Genomic DNA, 18,661 nt, shown 5'->3' with positions numbered 1-18,661 from the left:
GGAAATACGCTTGTAAAGTTTTGGTTTAGTTAGAATCGCGTATTCGTAAACCGCGCCGTAAGATAACGTTTCGATATCGGGAGACCTTATCTCACGGCGCAGTTATAAATAAAAGTTTTAACACCAAACTTCCTTTTGATAAATGACAAAATATGAGCTAATTCAAGTGTGAATATGGACTTTTATTTGCAGGCGTTCGTGGCAACGGGGACGAACTTGCAATTAATATTTGGGCCGTGCAGTAATGGTTACAGCGAAGGCTGCGATTTCGACCGGGAGCAAGGAAAGGTAACAGTTCAATCTTTTTAAGAAACATTTCAATATTTTTAAGAAACAGTTTAATCTTTTTAAGAAACATTTCAATATTTTTAAGAAACGGTTTAATCTTTTTAAGAAACATTTCAATATTTTTAAGAAACAGTTTAATCTTTTTAAGAAACATTTCAATATTTTTAAGAAACAGTTTAATCTTTTTAAGAAACATTTCAATATTTTTAAGAAACAGTTTAATCTTTTTAAGAAACATTTCTATATTTTGAAGAAACAGTTCAACCTTTAAAAAAACAGTTTTCAATCTTTTTAAGAAATAGTTCAATATTTTGAAGAAACATTTCAATATTTCGAAGAAACAGTTCAATAATGATCTAAGACGGTTACTTACGTATAAGTTCAATCTTTATAAGAACGGTTTTCAATCTTTTTAAGAAATAGATCAATATTTTTAAGAAACAGTTCATTTAAAAAACATTTCAATATTTTTAAGAAACAGTTCAATCTTTATAAAAATAGTTCAATCTTTATAAAAAGACTGTTCAATCTGCATAAAAAAGACTTCAATCTTTTTAAGAACAGTCCAATCCCTTAAAAAAAACTGTTCATTATTTTATTAAGAATCCAAAATTTTTCACAAAGAACTAATCAGAACTCTTGTACCGAGTTCTCAACATTATTTCACATAAAACCAATTAATCCACTTAGAAAAGTCGCTATTTGGTTTGTAGTTTTATATTACATTTATAATATTTACTTATTATTATATTAATGGATTCCTACGTTTATACTTCATAAAAAAGCAATATTTTTCAGAACTGATACAAAGCACTTAAAACACCATTTTTAAAAGTTCGACTCTAGCTGGTCGTTCCAAAACGCAAAACCTGGTAAAAATTAAAATCTTGGCCTTCTTATTAATAAAATCGCGCAGGTGTCTTGTCCTAATTGGGGTCTACCAAAGCGTGAATACCTTCAAACCAACTCCCAGTTTAAGAGGCTTAGCCACCAGCATACCGACATTACTAATCCCATTTAATTTAAGCGAGGTTTTCGATCGAAAAATAAAACAACATAAACTTGAAAAAAACAAACAAACGAGATCTTAAATTTATTATATACGGCGTACGTAGCTTACTTTCATTTTTTCGTCCTATCAGTCATGCTCCGGAAATCCTCAGTCTAAATCCCCTGTATGAGCGTCTATACAGTTTTGTTATTTTATTTTTTGCGCCACTACACCTGAAGATCGTTTTCAAGACGCTAAACATACCCCCCCAAAGAAGCCCAATTAGAAGGGGCAGCCAGCTCACGATTTCAGAACGAACTTGGAGTTTTGCGAGGCCCATTAAAATATCCGCCACCTTATTTTCACAGCCTCTATAGTTTTAAAGCTGGTTTTTATAACGCGTAGTTGTAGGGATAATTTCATTTGACGCGTTCCGCCCTTTGCTTATAACTCTGCCTTCCCACCACCCCCAATGAAACAATTGCTTTGCCGTAATTAGGAGGGCTAATTTTCCACGCAAGGTGGCTACTGGCTAGAACCACCTCCTTCAACTTCTGTCTCCCATTAACTTTATCCCCGTCGTGTCAAATTACTACATGTTGTAGGGGTGTTTTTGTTCACCGATATTACTTATATCACGAGTATATAATATATATGTTACGAGATAAGTATTAACTGTTTTTCCGAGGGGTCGGACATTTGCCTGTTTTGTGTACGGGATTTTGGATTTTTTTAAAAATCCAGAATTTTTTATTGTGGATTTGTCATACAAAGTCTGTGGGAGGGAAATTCTTGGATTTGTGGATTTTTGTCCAAATTTTGTACAGGATTTGGTCAAATGTCCGGCCCCTCGGATTTTTCAAAATATTCTGCGGGGGAAATTTTATTAAAGTGATTTTCTGAATATAGTACAGAAGGGAAAATAAGTACATTTATACATTTTACATAGATGGGCGGAGTAATACACGCTGTTAACTTTGAGCCGTGATACGGTATATACATCCGCCAATTGTTAGGAAATTTAGTTCCCATTGAAAATTACCTTATGCCTAATTTTCATAATATAATTTCATTTATATTGTCCTAGCTGGATACTTATCTCGTAAGATACGTATCATTTACTTCTGGATATACGTATAAGAGGCGATGTGGTCGAAGTGTCCAAATTATGGGTAATTTGGGTTTCGCGTTCGTGAGAAATTCAAATAAATAGAAGTACAGTATTTTAAATGAATATTTTAATTTATTTTAGTTATCCTAGTATGACTTCAAGTCAATAGCCGCGTGTAAATTGGAATTCAGATTTAAGATTCCAAACTTATAGGAAATTCGTAATAATATAAATGTATATCTAAAAAATACCTTAGAAATTTAAGAAATTGAAAATATACCTTGATCTTTGAAAATCAAGATTAATCAAGATGTTTTATACATAACTCGAAAAATCATAATGAATTAAGACGAGTACAAACATGTCTGGAAAAATCAAGATTAATCAAGATTAATCAAGATTTTTCTATACATGTCTCGAAAAATCAAAATTAATTCAGATAAGTACATACATATCTCAAAAAAACCTCAAAATAATCAATACATTCCAAGGGCCCCCAGAGGTCCTTAGAATTCCAATAAAATCCAATATTTTCAAAAATGTCCTATAACATCCTGTAATTTGGATATTTTGCCTATTTCAATTCCCACCACTCAGTTAAATTGCTAGATTTATCTATAGGATAAATTCCTATTCAAAGTCATTCTAGTCTATACTTTTGTTATTGTTAACACGGTTAGCTACTAGTATATTTTCGTGATAAAATGGTTAAATAGTTAATATTTTTGAAGTGAAAATCAAAGATTTATTTCACTAAATATAGAATTTGTTTTTAAATGCATAAAGTTAGTAAATAGAATCCTATAAAATCCTATAATTTTGAAAAAAATAGTAATATAAAGTCCTATATGTTTAGAAAAATATTCCAATTCTTCCTATAAAAAATTGTAGATTTGATTTAATATTTAGATATATACAATTTGGTTAACCTTGATTTTTGCATACATAACGAATCTTTTATGAACGGGATTTGAATATCTTAAGTGAACTGATATTTAAAAAATGAAGGATAATTAATCGTTTTAAGTTAAGCGTAATATAAGCTCAGCTGATAAAATAACAAAATCCGAATGGTGCAACTTAAAAATCGGGCACCGACAAGAGCGTTACAAGTGCGTGGCAGGTTGAAAGTCATAAAAATAGAGTGAATGGGCAATATTTCAACTGTCTCTCGCGGGCATGGGTCCCGGAGAAAGACATCGCGATGGACACAAAAGTCCAATAAAACTCGGCCCAAACCGCGCTTTCCAACTTCGAGAACAAGGCTTATCTGGGGTTCGCCATCGACAGCGGACGCAAAAATGATTTCTTGTTTCTGAAAATCGTCATAAATGCCTTTAAAATATTACGGCTTTTTTTCGGGGGAGGCTAGCGCTGACTTTTCGACTCCAGTAAACTCGAGAAAAGCGTTTCTTTTATAAACACCCCCCTTCATTTCTCAGTATGCCCCCGGGAAATGGCCACTTACACGGCTATTTTAGGGACGGGGACCGTCTTGGGTATCTCGGAGAATGGCCTTCTCGTCTCCTTTGAACTCGCGCCGCCTCTGGTCAGGATGGGTCCCGTGAAAGATGGATAGGACACGTGGCTCTGAGAAGAAGAGACACCCCCTCCCCCGAAAGGTCGTAAAAGGTAGAAGGAATTAACGCAACCTTAGAGGTCAAGCGCGTGCCCTTGACTGATACCGTAGGGACCCGTAAAAACTAGTACTTGTAAAAATTTTCGCCGACATCTTCTAGCGCGGGGTTTCGTTGAGGAGCCCCGGGATATCTTCCCTTTCTTAAAGACATTTAGGGGTCGTAAAAGGAGTGGCCCCTAGTTATATCGGAAAGCAATTTAGTTAAAAGCTTAAAAAAGGCAAGGCCCAATAATATTTCAAATGGGCTTACCAAAAATATTTTCAATAGACTTCGCCAAGGCGTATTCGATTCATTGTTTTCGGGATATTATTGAGTTTTTACTCTGAGGGTTAATCGTGGACCCACTCTTGGGTTGGGCCTTTTCGAAGACCGACTGTGAAAATAGTAGAAGATACGCTTTTTAAAAATACGAGATATTTCCAGGGAGTTATACAGGGTGTTTCAAAAGGTTATGCAAAACCTTTAAGGAGTTGAAGGGGGCGAATTGAGAATTATTCCTGTTTTTCCCCCATTTTCATACGATGAGTTAAAAGAGTGCCAGAGAGCTTCAAAGTGTGGCCTACTAGCCCCTGGAAGTAGGCTGCAACAAGCGAAAAACCCAACAGCAGGGAAACGCGAACATTAAGGTTTGGGTTCGTGTAAAAAAGGACTTTGTAAACAAATCGAGGTAACCACTGTAAAAAAGTAAACTTAAACAGTATTTAAAGTCCCTGTTGCTTGGTTTTGCGCTTGTTGCAGCCTACTTCGAGGGGCTAGTATGCCACACTATGAAGCTCTCTGGCGCTCTTTTAACTCATCTTAGGAAAATGGGGAAAAAATCAGGTATACTTCTCAACTCACCTCCTACAACTCTTTCAAATTTGTGCAAAACTTTTTGAAACACCCTGTATACCCGTATAATGGCCCACAAATTTATGAATCTCGCTATCAACTGGAAAATCTCGAAATCTGCCGTAAAAACAGGGAATCAACGGGAAAATCATACTTTAAAATCTTAAAATATTTTTCAGAATTCCCAAATCACACAGCTTTAAAATCCTGTATACCACATTTGCAAGTACCCAATTATATTATAGGATAAATTTGGATATTGGTGGTCCATGGCTTAAAGACACTTGGAGCTTCTTGCTGACGTTTAGTACCATCGTTAAAGGTTCTCAACCTATTCATTCTATTCCTTAACGCACCTCCGAATCTTATTCAGTTTGACTAATATTTAATTTACATTAAGCATTTTAATTAGTTAATCCAAAAGGAATTTATATCTGAAATATCCATCTCCATTAAACAAAGTCTGTGTAATTATTTTAAGTATTTAATCCAAAAGGAATTTTTACCCTTTGAAAAATTATCTAAAATATCCCATCCTATTAAACAAAGTATCGAAATTCGGTTAACTCAAAAAATAATTTTGAAACATTATCTAAAATAACCAGCCCCATTAAAACATAATCTGTGAAAATGACTAGCGTAAATTCATTGTTTTTAGCGTCAAAATAACACTATATCTTATCGTTACGGAGATCTGGAGAGTAATTTAAAGGGCAATGTTAAGCCACGCGTAACTTCGCAAAAATACTCTCCTGGTGCTTATTAAAATTCATTTGTCAAATAATGGCCCGTAACAAAATGGCTATGATACTCGCGCTGAATCTCTCAATAAAATAATTATTTAGCCTGAAAGAGAAAAGTGATACACGAGTCCGTGACGAATTTGTTCACGCCCAAGTGAACATAAAATTAAGCGCGACCCCTTGATTTGTAATAAAGATACTTTTTATCGCCCGAAAAATAGACCAAATTGTCGCGGATCCTTTAATGACAAGCGTGACAAGCCGTACCTAAATAAGGAATTTTACCGAATTTTTAGCCACTATAGTTTGTTCGGCTACAAATTAACCACAATAGTTTATATTAGCAGAACTATATACAGGGTGTTTCAAAAGATTAGGCAAAAATGTGAAGGAGTTGTCGGGGGTGAGTGGAGAAGTAGGCCTGTTATTTTCCCATTTTCCTACGATGAGTTAAAAGAGCGCCAGAGAGCTTCAAAGTGTGGCCTACTAGGCCCTGGGAGTAGGCTGCAACAAACGCAAACCCATATTTTTGGAAAAAAATTATATATTTTATGCAATATTTATTTACGAGTTTTAACAGAAGTTTATGATATCATTTACTGAAGAAGTATCCATCTATATTATACTAATAATGATAATTGCTTGAAAGTAAATATTTCCCAGCTATAAAAATAGAGTTGACTTTTAAAAAGTGATAATAAATTAGTAATACATTATGCGGTAAATTTCCGAGCGTAAATTTCGTACCATGTAAAACTTTCCGAGAAGTGACTGATTTAATTTTAATGGCCTAGTGTAGATACTTATCAACAGATATTTATGTACTTTTGCTAATATGAATTAATAAAAAGACCGTTATTATTTGATACAGCAGTTTAGCGGGATGTTTTTGACAATATAATTGGGTTCAATCCTTTATGTTCTAAAATATGAAAGGGTTTTTAGTTACCATTCACGTTTTGGGGGTCACCCAGCGGGAACCGCGAATGGGTTAAAGCTCTTATGTTCTTGACAACCTCAATTGGGACATTTCAAAATATCGATTTTAATGATGAATATCTCGTGGCGTTATTTCTTCCTAATATCAGCGAAAGTCTGAAGGCCAAGGCCTAAAGCGATATAACTTTCGTCATCTACTCGTTCTGGGCGATAAATATTCAAAAATTTATCGCTTAATACGATATTCTATATAAGTTCTTTTAATTCTGGAATGTACGTCTACCGTTTATAATTTTCCATCGTCAGTGATTAGAATATCTAAATAACGCGATAACGGTTATACAGATGCAATAAAAAAATATTTGGCTCTCGACACTCGTTTATTGGTTAAAAGTACGCTTTTAAAAGAACAAATTGAGTTGTTTTGCAATGTAAGTGTGTCTCTTTGGGTAAAAGATCTACGATTGATAACTGAAAGATGATTTCACAGGGATAACGCCATTAGAAGGAGATTTTTAAATACCCTGATGGCGCCGATAGTCTGAAACGTAGAAATTTTTCAAATTCGTTGTTTCTTATTACGCAGAATATTTCTGAACTTTTATTTATAGTTTTTACATCGCGTAAAATAGTGTTAGAATATTTTTAAATAATAATTTAATTAATAAATTAATTATTCAACGTATTTATTCCCTTCCCGCCAGAGGATTTAAATTTGCGCCATCTAGTATTAATAAATAGCAATAAAATCTAACCTCTCATGGCTTCGCTCCAAATGTTCGTTTCTCTGTAAGCTCTTTGTGAATCGGTTTATATATATTTGGGAAATTTACTGACTGAGTGACGTGATCATAGACGCTATTATTTTGCTCAATGAAATATGTTTTATCGGATATTACCAGAAGTAAATGAACCGAAGTTATCGAAATAGCGCTCAGAATCGGAGGGCGTTTTCCTGATGAAAATGATGAGGCAATCGAGTCAAATAAAAGCTCATTTCCATCCCCGTCTTCTGACGCGGTAAATTTCACTTGGGAATTGTGGGCATAGCTATTTCTATGTATAAAAAATGGTTTCCTGAAACCAAAAACGTTTTTTTTTCGGCCTAGGAGCGCTCAAAATTTCAAATTCGAGGTCCAAATGTAACTTCATAAGGAAAACGCCTCCAACATGGGGAGTATAGCGCTCTGATAACTTCGGTTCATTTACTTTTGATATTACCTAAATTTCGTCCCTCCAAATCCGCGTGACGAGAAACGTTTTCGCTGGATAAAGCGTTTTTGGCTTTGGCCATCTATAGCGAATGCCAGTTTTTGTTTCCATGGTAACTGTTTCAATATAACAAGGAATATAAGAATTTTCCATTTATCGGTGAATTCCAAAATTTATTTTGCGCGTGAAATTACCTCGTCATGTTAGAGTCCGAAAATTTTTGGTATACGGGATTTTGAATCTCAAAAAATGATTTCAGAAATTAGAAACCTATTTTGAGATTTCGAAAAACATGATTTTCGCGTTCATTTCTGGTTTTTTGGCTAATTTCGAGAACTGATTTTCGTCCAGATTTCGGGATTTTCAAGTTGGTTTCGAGATTACTAAAATAATTTTTCTCTGGAGTGTTACGGGATTTTTAGCAGGTAAATAAGCCAGCCAAAACCCAAGTCTATGGGCCCGTATAGCTTGTCAAATAGTATGTACCTATTCGAGGCTACAGGAAGGTCGTGGTGGGCTCGGGCCCCGGTTAAAGACAAATTCCGGGCCCCAAAGACAGCCGTTACTACTGGAGATAGCTGTACAATTTCGGAGAAAAACCAGGGAGAGTAATCAGCTATAGTACCCAAGTCATCGAGCGACTTTTAATGCCGTTAAACAGGTGGCCGGGTTACAATGCGTAGGAGGGTGGTTGCAAGCCCTTCACGCCACGCGAACCAACACCTCCCTACACTAATTATTACCTATTGCGTTGGGAGTTAATTTTCCGCCAAACCGTGGATGTGTAAGCCGCATCACAGCACGAAACCCACCAGTCGTATACTTGGCCGATCCATATCAAATGTTAATATTACACTGCATACTAATATGTACTAATTAATAAAGCATATCAAGATAATATTTTAAGCAGGATATGGAGCTAAACGTATTTAGGATTATAAGATAAAATAATAATAATAATCAGCTAGGCCAATACCCATTTGCGGCGAGGTAAAAGGGCTAACCACTCCGCCACCTCACGGTATACCTCGTTTGCTCTAGGAGAATGGAAATACTGGAGGGGAAATATGGGATTCATAGGCCTGGCAATGTGGGGAATTCGGACATAAGGTACTAGAGACACCTAGCGGACACCGTAGTCAAAATTTCGTCCGCTTGTTCGTTGGGAAATGCGTGCCGGTTTTAAAATCGAGTTAAAGATTTATTTATTTTGTCTTCAAATTAAATAAACATCTCCGAAATTAGTTTCGTAGAATCCAGGTAGAATATTCGTGTTTCAACTTGTACAAAAAAATTTTGTGAATAGAATGAAAAGTAGTTAAAATTTATAGAGACAAAAATTTCCGCCAATTTTTATGATGGCGCTCGTATCCGAAGTTGTATAGCTCTCGCGTTGCTGAAGCTAAAACAGTGAGTCCGTGATGGGGGAATAGAAATTTCTGTTCCAGGTACGCAGTATTATATTCCTAGGTTTGCTGAAACCAGGGCCCCTAGGTCTCTTGTTTGGTCTGGTGGGCTCCAATTAAGCTCAAATTTAGCGTCTTTGGCAGTAATAAATCTGCCACTGACCAAACCTCATAAGGTAGAAGTAGCTTCTATGCCAATCTTATAGAGGGATACTTATGAATGATTATGTTACTTATAGTCATAGTTAAAGGAAAATGGAAGTTTTACAATACGTATCGTTTGGAAAAGAGCTTTCCAATGACAGTAAAGAATCGTAGCCATCTTTGAAGGGTAGTTTGCAAAACTATGTAATTTCTCACGCACGCGAAGCAAATGGCGAACGCTATAACGGGTCAAAGAGGGTTAAAAGAGATCAAGCCCCAATTTCGGCGAAACTCTTAACCCCGACCTCCCTTTCCCGGTACCCCGCATCGGTACACTGCCAACCCCAAACGGTATCTTTCGCCTTCCAATCGCTACCACGAACCGAAGTGGCTTGGCAGCGGGGACGGATCGTTGTCGCATTGTCTCTATCAGGCGAGGCGCAGTTCGGCAGGGGGAAGTGGGGATTATAAAAATCGGAAATATTTATAGTCGGGAGAGAGAGATCGCTTTAGGGTGGCCCCTGGCGGGAGTGTCGGCAACTATATTCTCGTTTTATCTCATTTTCTCCAGTCAGGAAAGCGCGCGGTGCCAATATCGACCGGTTCTCCCTCCGTCGCGGATAAAAATCGGGGTGCCGTATTAAAAACACGCTAGGCCTTGGCGCCGCCGATAAAACGGCTCGACGCGAACCTAGAAGGGCCGACCAATGGGAGTGCCGGGGAACGACACCGATCCCCTCCCCCGCGGCTTGATCCTCCGGCCGTGATTGGCGGAGACGGGCCCTGGGTCCTCTTCGCCGCCGAATGGGGTGCCCGGCCCAGTATTGATCCTGCGGGTAGCGTCACCCAAAGTACACCCCAAAATGTATATAACGGTCGGAGGCTTGGCTCCCCTTTCTATGGTGCCGCGTGTGACCAGGGTGCGGGTTACGAAAGAGGGGCGTGCGGGGGGGAAGCGACCTCGCGGGGTCGAGAGCGAGGGGTTTTCCGTCTCCAAGAATGTGTAGTCGTGGGCTGAGGGCATTGAGTATTTTGGCTGTTTCCAGGGGCAACCGAACCGCTCAGACGCAGACCCACACTTTGGTTTCTCTTCTCCGATAGATTTTTGCCTGCAATTCTTGCCCTTTCTCGCGACCCCCCGTTCGCTTCTAGCTTCTCGCGCGCGTACTTGTGTCTCTTGTACAATGACGGCCTTATTGGCTTCATCTCATTTTAAGATGAGATTGGCTCCCTTTCGACCCCCCCCCCCCTCCGCCCCTGTAGTTTCTCTTCTCCTCCGTTGAATTCGGGGTAAACTAATCTAAATATCGATTGAGATTCCAAACAGTTTTCCTTTGAACTTTTAGCAAATACGCTTAGATCCATCTAGGTAGAATTTTTCTTAATCCTACTGTATCTAAATTTAAGTTTACTTAATTTCTTTATAATTAAATGTAAGAAGTAGGAATTGTTTCTGTTGTGGAGGAAATACGAATTTGGAAGAGTTCCAACGTTTAATGCAATCTAGGTCTAGTTTTTTGTCATATCTGCTGTATCTAAGTTTGAGTGTAATCAAATTATTTGCTATTAAATGTAAGCGGAAGTATAATATACATGGTGTTTCAAAACGTATGTTAAAATGTTAAGGAGTTGTAGGGGTTGAGTTGAGAAGTATGCCTGTTTTTTCCCCATTTTCCTTAGTTAAAAGAGCGCCAGATATAGCTTCAAAGTGTGGCTACTAGTCCCTGGAAGTAGGCTGCAAGAAACGCAAAAGCAAGCAGCAGGGAAACGCGAACATGAAGGTTTGGGTTCGTGTGATAGGTAAAAAAGGACTTTGTACCAAATCGAGGTAACCAGCGTAAAAAAGTAAACTGAAACAGTATTTAAAGTCCCTGCTGCTTGGTTTTGCGCTTGTTGCCGCCTACTTCCAGGGGCTAGTAGGCCACACTTTGAAGCTCTCTGGCGCTCTTTTAACTCATCGTAGGAAAATGGGGAAAAAACAGGCATATATAGTTCTCAACTCACCCCCTACAACCTTTTGAAACACCCTGTACCATGGAATTATTCGCAAGTTCGAGACATCAGATTGTTGTATTTTTATACCCCGTGCACCGCCAAAGCATTACAGGGGTTACTCATCATCTGTCCCGGCCGAGCCGTCGACCTGTATACAAAAGATAGGAAATGCTTCCTAAATCACATACACACAACGGTATACACCCGTATACCTGCATCTCCTACTCACGACTCACTCGTGAGTTCGTCAAAATTCACAACGATATAACGCATTACGCGTTCAAGATCGTTGATCGTTTCGTTATCCAGATTGTGGAGACCATTCTCGCGGATTGGTCTCCTTAACAAATGGTTCGTTCTAGGACAATTACGAACATAGTGCTCCGAGTCTGCTTCCAGAGCACCGCATATGCATTTGGGCGATGCAATATGACCCAAGTTGAACAGGTAGAGTGGGAACTTACCATGTCCACTTAGTATTTGCGTCAAATAGTAATTCGTGTTGAAGCTACCATTGACCTTAGGAAAGTACCTCTTAGTTACCTTTCCCTTCTCACTCTCATCCCATGACTCCTGCCACCTTTGAGTCGTCACCCCATTGAGCCACCTTTTAATCACCAACTTAGTTGGCTTCATCTCCTTCTCCTCGGGAAGATCGGTTGCTGATTTTGCAAGAAAGTCAGCCCTTTCATTCCCTGCACACCCAGTGTTCGAGACAGTACCAATGGGCACTATTTTCCCCTCATTCCGCGGAGGCGTACACACCACATCGCGGCTGACATTTCACCGCGTGTATTACTCCGCCTTCCTATGTAAAAAGTAACACGAACAGTCTAATGAGATAGATACTTTTCTCGGGAATTATTTTATATACTTCTGATATAAATATTCGCGTTATTGGCGAAAACATTTTCATTTTTAAGCAACTCCGTAGAAAGTTGGACAATTTTCTGGTAAAAGGTAGTCGGTAAAAACTACCGTCTTCACCCTGTACAGTCACGTTAAAATTTCTACAAGATTTTTATTCTTTAAATATCGATTTGGATCTAGTTTTTACCTAGCGATGACGTAATAGCGGTAGCGTTACTAACATTCAGATTTGCTGTAAATAATTCAACGATATTCAACTTTAACATTTGATATTTATGCTCGAATTTACAAATTTATTTGAAAAAATAGTGCGAAGTTAAATACATCAAATATGAACTTCCTAAACGAAGTCCATCGGAAAAAGGTGGATTTTATATAAGTAAATGTCCCTAACAAGAATAATTTGTACATCGTCTCGCGGAGTAATACCCTCCGTAAATCTTGAACCGTGATGCGGTGTACACGATTAATTAACTCCATTTAAAAAATTCCCGAACATGTTTCATTTCCACACCCTAGATGGATACCCGGAAATTGATACCATAACTTTCAACAATATTAAAACAGGAAATTACAATGGTTTTTCAAACACGTGAAAAATTTAAGTGAATAAAATTTGCATATCAGACTGAGGATCACTCGCGAAATCTAAAAGTAAACACGGTCATTGTGAAGCTAGCGAAGTTTACCTTAAAGATTAACAATTTGAAATTGACACTCTTCGCGAACAATGCCAGAAAATAATCAGGTTCTATCAATGAATGAACGAAGGCGAGTCAGAGTCGATCAACTTGAAAATAGCCCAAGAGGTCAAGCAAACAGGATGGTAAAGCCGCTCATCGGGGGTCCGGCTCGCTTCGCCGGCTTTGGCAGGTGCCATTTTCGCGTCAAGTCGGCCCCTCTTTTATCCTCGTTATCCAAATTTCATTATTATACTGGTCCACACCTGATCTTTTTGCAGATTTAAACGAACAATACGAGTCTTTATTAAATGGTGGTTAATATATAGTTCTGTTTATTGTTAATTAATATTAATAATATTTATTGCATATCCTCAGAAGTAAATGAACCGAAGTTATCGAAATAGCGCTCAGAATCGGGGGGCGTTTTCCTGATGAAAAATATGAGAAAATCGAGTCAAAAAAAAGCTAATTGCCATCTCCGAATTTTGACGCGATAAATTTCACTTGGGAATTGTGGGTATAGCTATTTCTATGTATAAAAAATAGTTTCATAAAAACAACAAAAAACAAAACAAAATGTAACTTCATAAGGTTAACGCCTCCAACATGGGAAGTATAGAAGTCTGATAACTTCGATTCATTTACTTCTGATATCCTTAAATGAATATTCAGGTTTAATAGACTTCTTTTATGGCGTAAAAGACTGTTCTTATCCTTCTATCGGTGAAAATCGGGGAACAACCGATCAAAACAAAACGCCTCTTCTTCAAAGACAGTCGTTTATTAACCTTTTCAGTTTAGATAAAGCCACGTAGCGGCCAACGTGAGAAGCTCATAAACTACTACATTGTCGTCTGCTAAACAGGCGATAAATCATGAAACGTATGATTAGCAGACGAAATTCCTACATTGGTCACTATACGGTTCTATGTAAACTGAAAAAGCTAATTAATGTTTCATTATTATGTCCTAGATGGATAACTCTATCGAAATACATATTATTTACTTCTGATTATGTAATTTACGGAATTTCTGATAAGTCACATGATACATTTTTCTAATGTCAATGTAATTGTAATAATAGGTTCACATCAAGTCAAACTTTATAATGAACGGCGTCTGCGTCAGGTGGCGCGGCTGGATGGACATTGAAAGGCTCGACGGAGTTGGCTGCCTCGAGTACGACGAAGACCGAGCCAGGGTATGTCTACCAATCACTTATTTACCTTCTTTACTCATTACATAAGTATCATAATAAACCATAAGTATGACAATGGCTTAAATGTTTCACTAACATACTTTTCTTCACAAATTGACCCAATTAGTTTTTCAACGAAATAGCGCCAACCGATAGGGACTTCGTGAACTATACATATACAGTATATAGAATTTAATTCAATCTATCTAGAATTTAGTTGAATCTATCTAGAATTTAGTTGAGTCTATCTAGAATTTAGTTCAATCTTCGGTTCAATCTATAGCTAGAGTTTAGTTGAATCCATCTAGAATTTAGTTCAATCTATCTAGAATTTAGTTCAATCTATCTAGAATTTCGTTGAATCTATCTAGAATTTAGTTGAATCTATCTAGAATTTAGTTCAATCTTCGGTTCAATCTATAGCTATAGAGTTTAGTTGAATCTAGCTAGAATTTATTTGAATATATCTTGAATTTAGTTGAAACTATCTAGAATTTAGTCGAATCTATCTAGAATTTAGTTGAATCTAGATAGAATTTAGTTCAATCTATCTAGATGTTATAGTATTACACTAAAACCTAAATGCCAATCAATTGCAGTATCGATAAAATTTAAACCTTTTCGGAGAAATCTAGCTATAGACTATAGTGATGGCTCGATCGACTAACAAATGGCATACTTATCAATCTGATAAGAAAATGTACTTTGGTGAGGTGTTCTAACTGTCTGTGTTCGGTGTTTCCCTGTGGGTAGTTGGAAGACTCTCTGATGAGGGAACAAGTGGAGCGCTACAACCAGAGGCTGCGGGACTTCGAGGAGAAGCAGCGCCAGTACCGGGCCCAGCAAGAACGCCAAGCCGAAGCCCTACAACGGCTTCACTCGCACACGCACCAGCACCACCAGCACCAACACCATCAGCTCTCGCACTTGCAGGTGAGAGGTGAGACTATACTACTATTTTACCATTCTTTTATTATTTCATACAAAAGCCTTTGTTCTACGCGAATGTTATTAAAAACACCTAGCCGTACTACCATAAGTTGATAATTATTAATTTTATAAGTGTGTCAGTTTCCAATCTTCCCCGTGTTAGATTTTTACTTAAGAGTCACTTTTGGCGGACTTTAGACTAAGTTATTAGGCTTAATTGACCGATTTCAAAATGACGTTTTTGCACGCGACAGTACCTTTACATTGTGAGGTATAGCGGGAATAATTTCCCGCTTTTATACCTTAACATGGCGGCGTATTTTCACGCGCAAAATGGATTTTAAGGTCCAACAATACGGGATTGTAAGTTTTTATAAGCTGTGGAATTTCCCCGATAGTGGTGCTTATCGTTTTGACGTTAAGCAGAGCACTCTAGAACGTTTGAACCTCAACGTCGGGAGTTACGTGAACATTTTAGACGTTTTACTTTTCCCGTTTGTACTTCGGAGTCGAATATTCAACAACTTCGAGACGATGCCAAAATTTCTGTCGTAACTAGAAAAATTGGGCCCCGATGCAAAATGCCAGTGACAGTTCACCCGTCGTGGTGGATGGCTAAGCTTGTGGGCCCCTATAAATTAAACGGACCCCGATGCATTGCACTGGGTGCATTGGCCTAGTTACGCCACTGGTGACACGTCGTAATATATTTATAATGTTTAAATAAAAATACTGATAATTATAATTTTCCAACTCAACAAATCGAGACCGAGTTATGACAACTTATTATTTATCAACCAGCTTACTTGTTAAAAAGCGTTAAAACTTGAATTGAAATAAACCTAGGCCTTGTACAAGGCGCTTCAATAAAACATCTTTAAGGAAATTGCCAAGAAGTAATATTTCCGAGAGCCAGGACCTACAAGTCACGGATTATATAGTGCTTGTTAAAATAATGGAAACTTTTCACCTGTAAATAGAACGTCGTGTTTTTGTTAAGCTACCTGGTTAAAAGGGAACACTTGTATCATACCGTTTCCATTATTTCAACAAGCACTATATAAACAGTAACTTGCAGGTCCTGGTTCTCGAAAATATTACTTCTTGGCCATTTATTTGAAAATGTTTTATTGAAGCGTCTATTGTCGAAATAAGTACGAGTAGACCAAATGATACAATTGCGGTACAGCCGGGCACACGAAGAAACAAATAATTGTATTTCGGCAACACTCATACCCTTACATAAACCTTGTTTTAGTATGGGTTAGTTCTTCGTGTACCCTGGGTTAGCGAAAGGTGTGTAATTGGTTAAAATTCGCAAACGTAATTGATTGCGTTAGCCGGCGAACTGAAAGGCGCTTAACCGATTTTAAAGGACGGTTTGTTCTCGAACGTGGAGGTACTCCCGACGTTGTTAAAACTTCTAGGGCGCTTTTCTTAACCTCTGTAATCATAGCTATTAGTAATACCAGATCCAGCTAGGCCATAAAAATGAAATCAGTAACTTATCGGGAACTTTTCCCCGGGTTGGAAAATCACAATTTTTCTGGCACGAAAAGATTTTTCGATTTAGTTTATACTCCCTTTAAGACTATGCAATTTTATTGGTGGCAAATTACTTGCTCCTATCCGATGTAGCAATTAATTTAGAAATTAGGCTTAGTCTGTCAAAATTATTTACGTCTGCTATTTCCATAATAGCAATATTATAGTAAAAGGGTAACGGATCAAAGTTCCCGACTTGAACCATGCATTCGAACAGAATAGCGTGTTATCGTAGAGGGGCTAACCACTCTTAGAAAATCTGTACACCGGATTACGCTTAGATTAGCACGCGTAATCCCATTAGTACAGTCAAAGGTACGGCTCTGTACACCGATTACGCGGAGTGATCAGCCCCTCGGTTATCGTCTTTGGTAGTCGCATATTTCGCCTTGAGCATATTTAGACACTAGAGGGCTCTGTACTGAGAACTAAACCTAGACTACGCAATTTATCAGTTGGGTGATAATATTTCCTAACTGACATACTTATTGTTATTATTTTACTTATGCTATAAAGTATCTCCCACTATAAGTAAAGTAAATATAGTCTTATATTCCTTGCGCTATTGAAAAGGTTACCATGGAAACAAAATCTCGGGCTAAACTACAAATTGTCATTGCCATAAACGAGTGAGGAATTATGTGTTCAAAATCCGTTTCACTAACTTCCATTTCCTATCTGTAAAGTTGATGAAGTGACGTAATTTACGTCATATTTCGTGGACAAGGTTTATAGCGGACGATTTTAGAATTCGTTGATACTTCCTTTAAAGAAATTACGTGCGCGTGATTACTTTAAATGCTTTCCAACTGATAATGGTCTGATTTTCAAAATACCATTTGGAAGAAAAAATAGTGCAGGGTAAATAAATAATATATTAACTTTCCAAACTATTATTTAATGGTTTATAAAAAATTAAATATCCGTATGCTGTTTAATTTTAACATTTGACGTTAGAAATTGTCTGCGAAGTAGACACTGACCAGAGTATCTCTGCACTGACGCCGATCGGTTTTTTTGGCGCGCCGCCGACGGTTTATAATATTTTTTAACAGGGCTACCAGATTTTCCGTTGAATTCAGTCTCTTTTACTCTCTTTGCAGCTTTAACAAAAATGTAGTTCTTTCTTTATCACATTTCCATTATTACTTTGGTAGTGCAAATAAAATACAGTTTATTTTCTACGAAATTCCCTATTAACGCCGGCGTTTTGGTTCTATGCCTCCGCCGGTCAAAATTTCGCGTCGTCGGGGTCTACTGGGAAGGTACACGTTTTATTTTAAGGCTTAGATGTATACTTATCATATAAGCAGGGCTCCCAGAGGTCCTATAATTCCTATAAAATCCTATATTTTCAAAAATGTCCTATAAAATCCTATATTTTAGCAAAACCCCTATAAAGTCCTATAAAATCCTATAATTTTTATATTTCGCCCATAGGATAAATTCATATAAAAAGTCACTCTAGTCTCTACTTTTGTTATTGTTAACACGGTTAGCTACTATTATATTTTTGTGATAAAATGGTTAAATGGTTTCTATTTTTCAAGTGAAAATCAAAGATTTATTTCACTAAATCGCACTAAATATAGATTTTGTTTTTAAATGCATAAAGTTAGTTAATGAAATAGAATATTTAGTGCTATAAAATCCTATAATTTGAAAAAATAGCCCTATAAAGTCCTATATTTTTAGAAATATAATCCTATTTTTCCTATAAAAAAATTTGAAGATATGAGTGGGGGCCCTGTATAAGATCAAATTTATATTCTTCTGGTACCATCCAATGAAATAAACAATTTTTCTTTATTTAAATACTGGATTTTAACTTTTGTTATGATTACGTCAAGAGCGCGTCCGTTGAAAACGGCTGGGAGTCATCGCACCTGAAATGACTGATGGAGATTTTTAGGAGCGGGATCGAACGTGCCGAGATGAAGAGACGGACGCGGCCGGGAGGTCGACGGATTATTTCGGCGTTCGTTTTAACAGCCCTAAGAACAGGGGAGGAGTAGATAGCCTTAAGAGAAATCTGCTGGCCCGGGAAGTGAATGAAAGAGGAGGATTCTTTAATCCCATTCCGTATATAAATCGCGCAGAGTTATATCCTCCGACGCAACTCGGGAACGCGTAGA

The 18,661-nt window shown here is 37.4% G+C and overlaps 1 protein-coding gene across 3 annotated transcripts in view; it reads left to right on the top strand.

The window, feature by feature from the left end:
* Positions 1-18,661, top strand: part of LOC149926872 (protein big brother-like) — a 31,145-nt gene that overhangs the window by 2,217 nt on the left and 10,267 nt on the right. For 2 of the 3 annotated variants that reach the window (XM_090158589.1, XM_090158588.1), the window contains 3 exons: positions 193-288; positions 13,938-14,054; positions 14,805-14,991. In XM_090158589.1, coding sequence (XP_090014715.1) covers positions 193-288; positions 13,938-14,054; positions 14,805-14,991 — 400 coding nt within the window. The remainder of the gene's footprint in view (positions 1-192; positions 289-13,937; positions 14,055-14,804; positions 14,992-18,661) is intronic. The other variant, XM_090158590.1, reaches the window with a different exon arrangement.

Source organism: Leiobunum rupestre, chromosome 9 (assembly GCF_980474605.1).
Source record: "Leiobunum rupestre chromosome 9, qqLeiRupe1.1.hap1, whole genome shotgun sequence".
Classification (NCBI taxonomy): Eukaryota; Metazoa; Arthropoda; class Arachnida; order Opiliones; family Sclerosomatidae; genus Leiobunum; species Leiobunum rupestre.
This window is presented reverse-complemented; position numbering and strand designations above follow the sequence as displayed.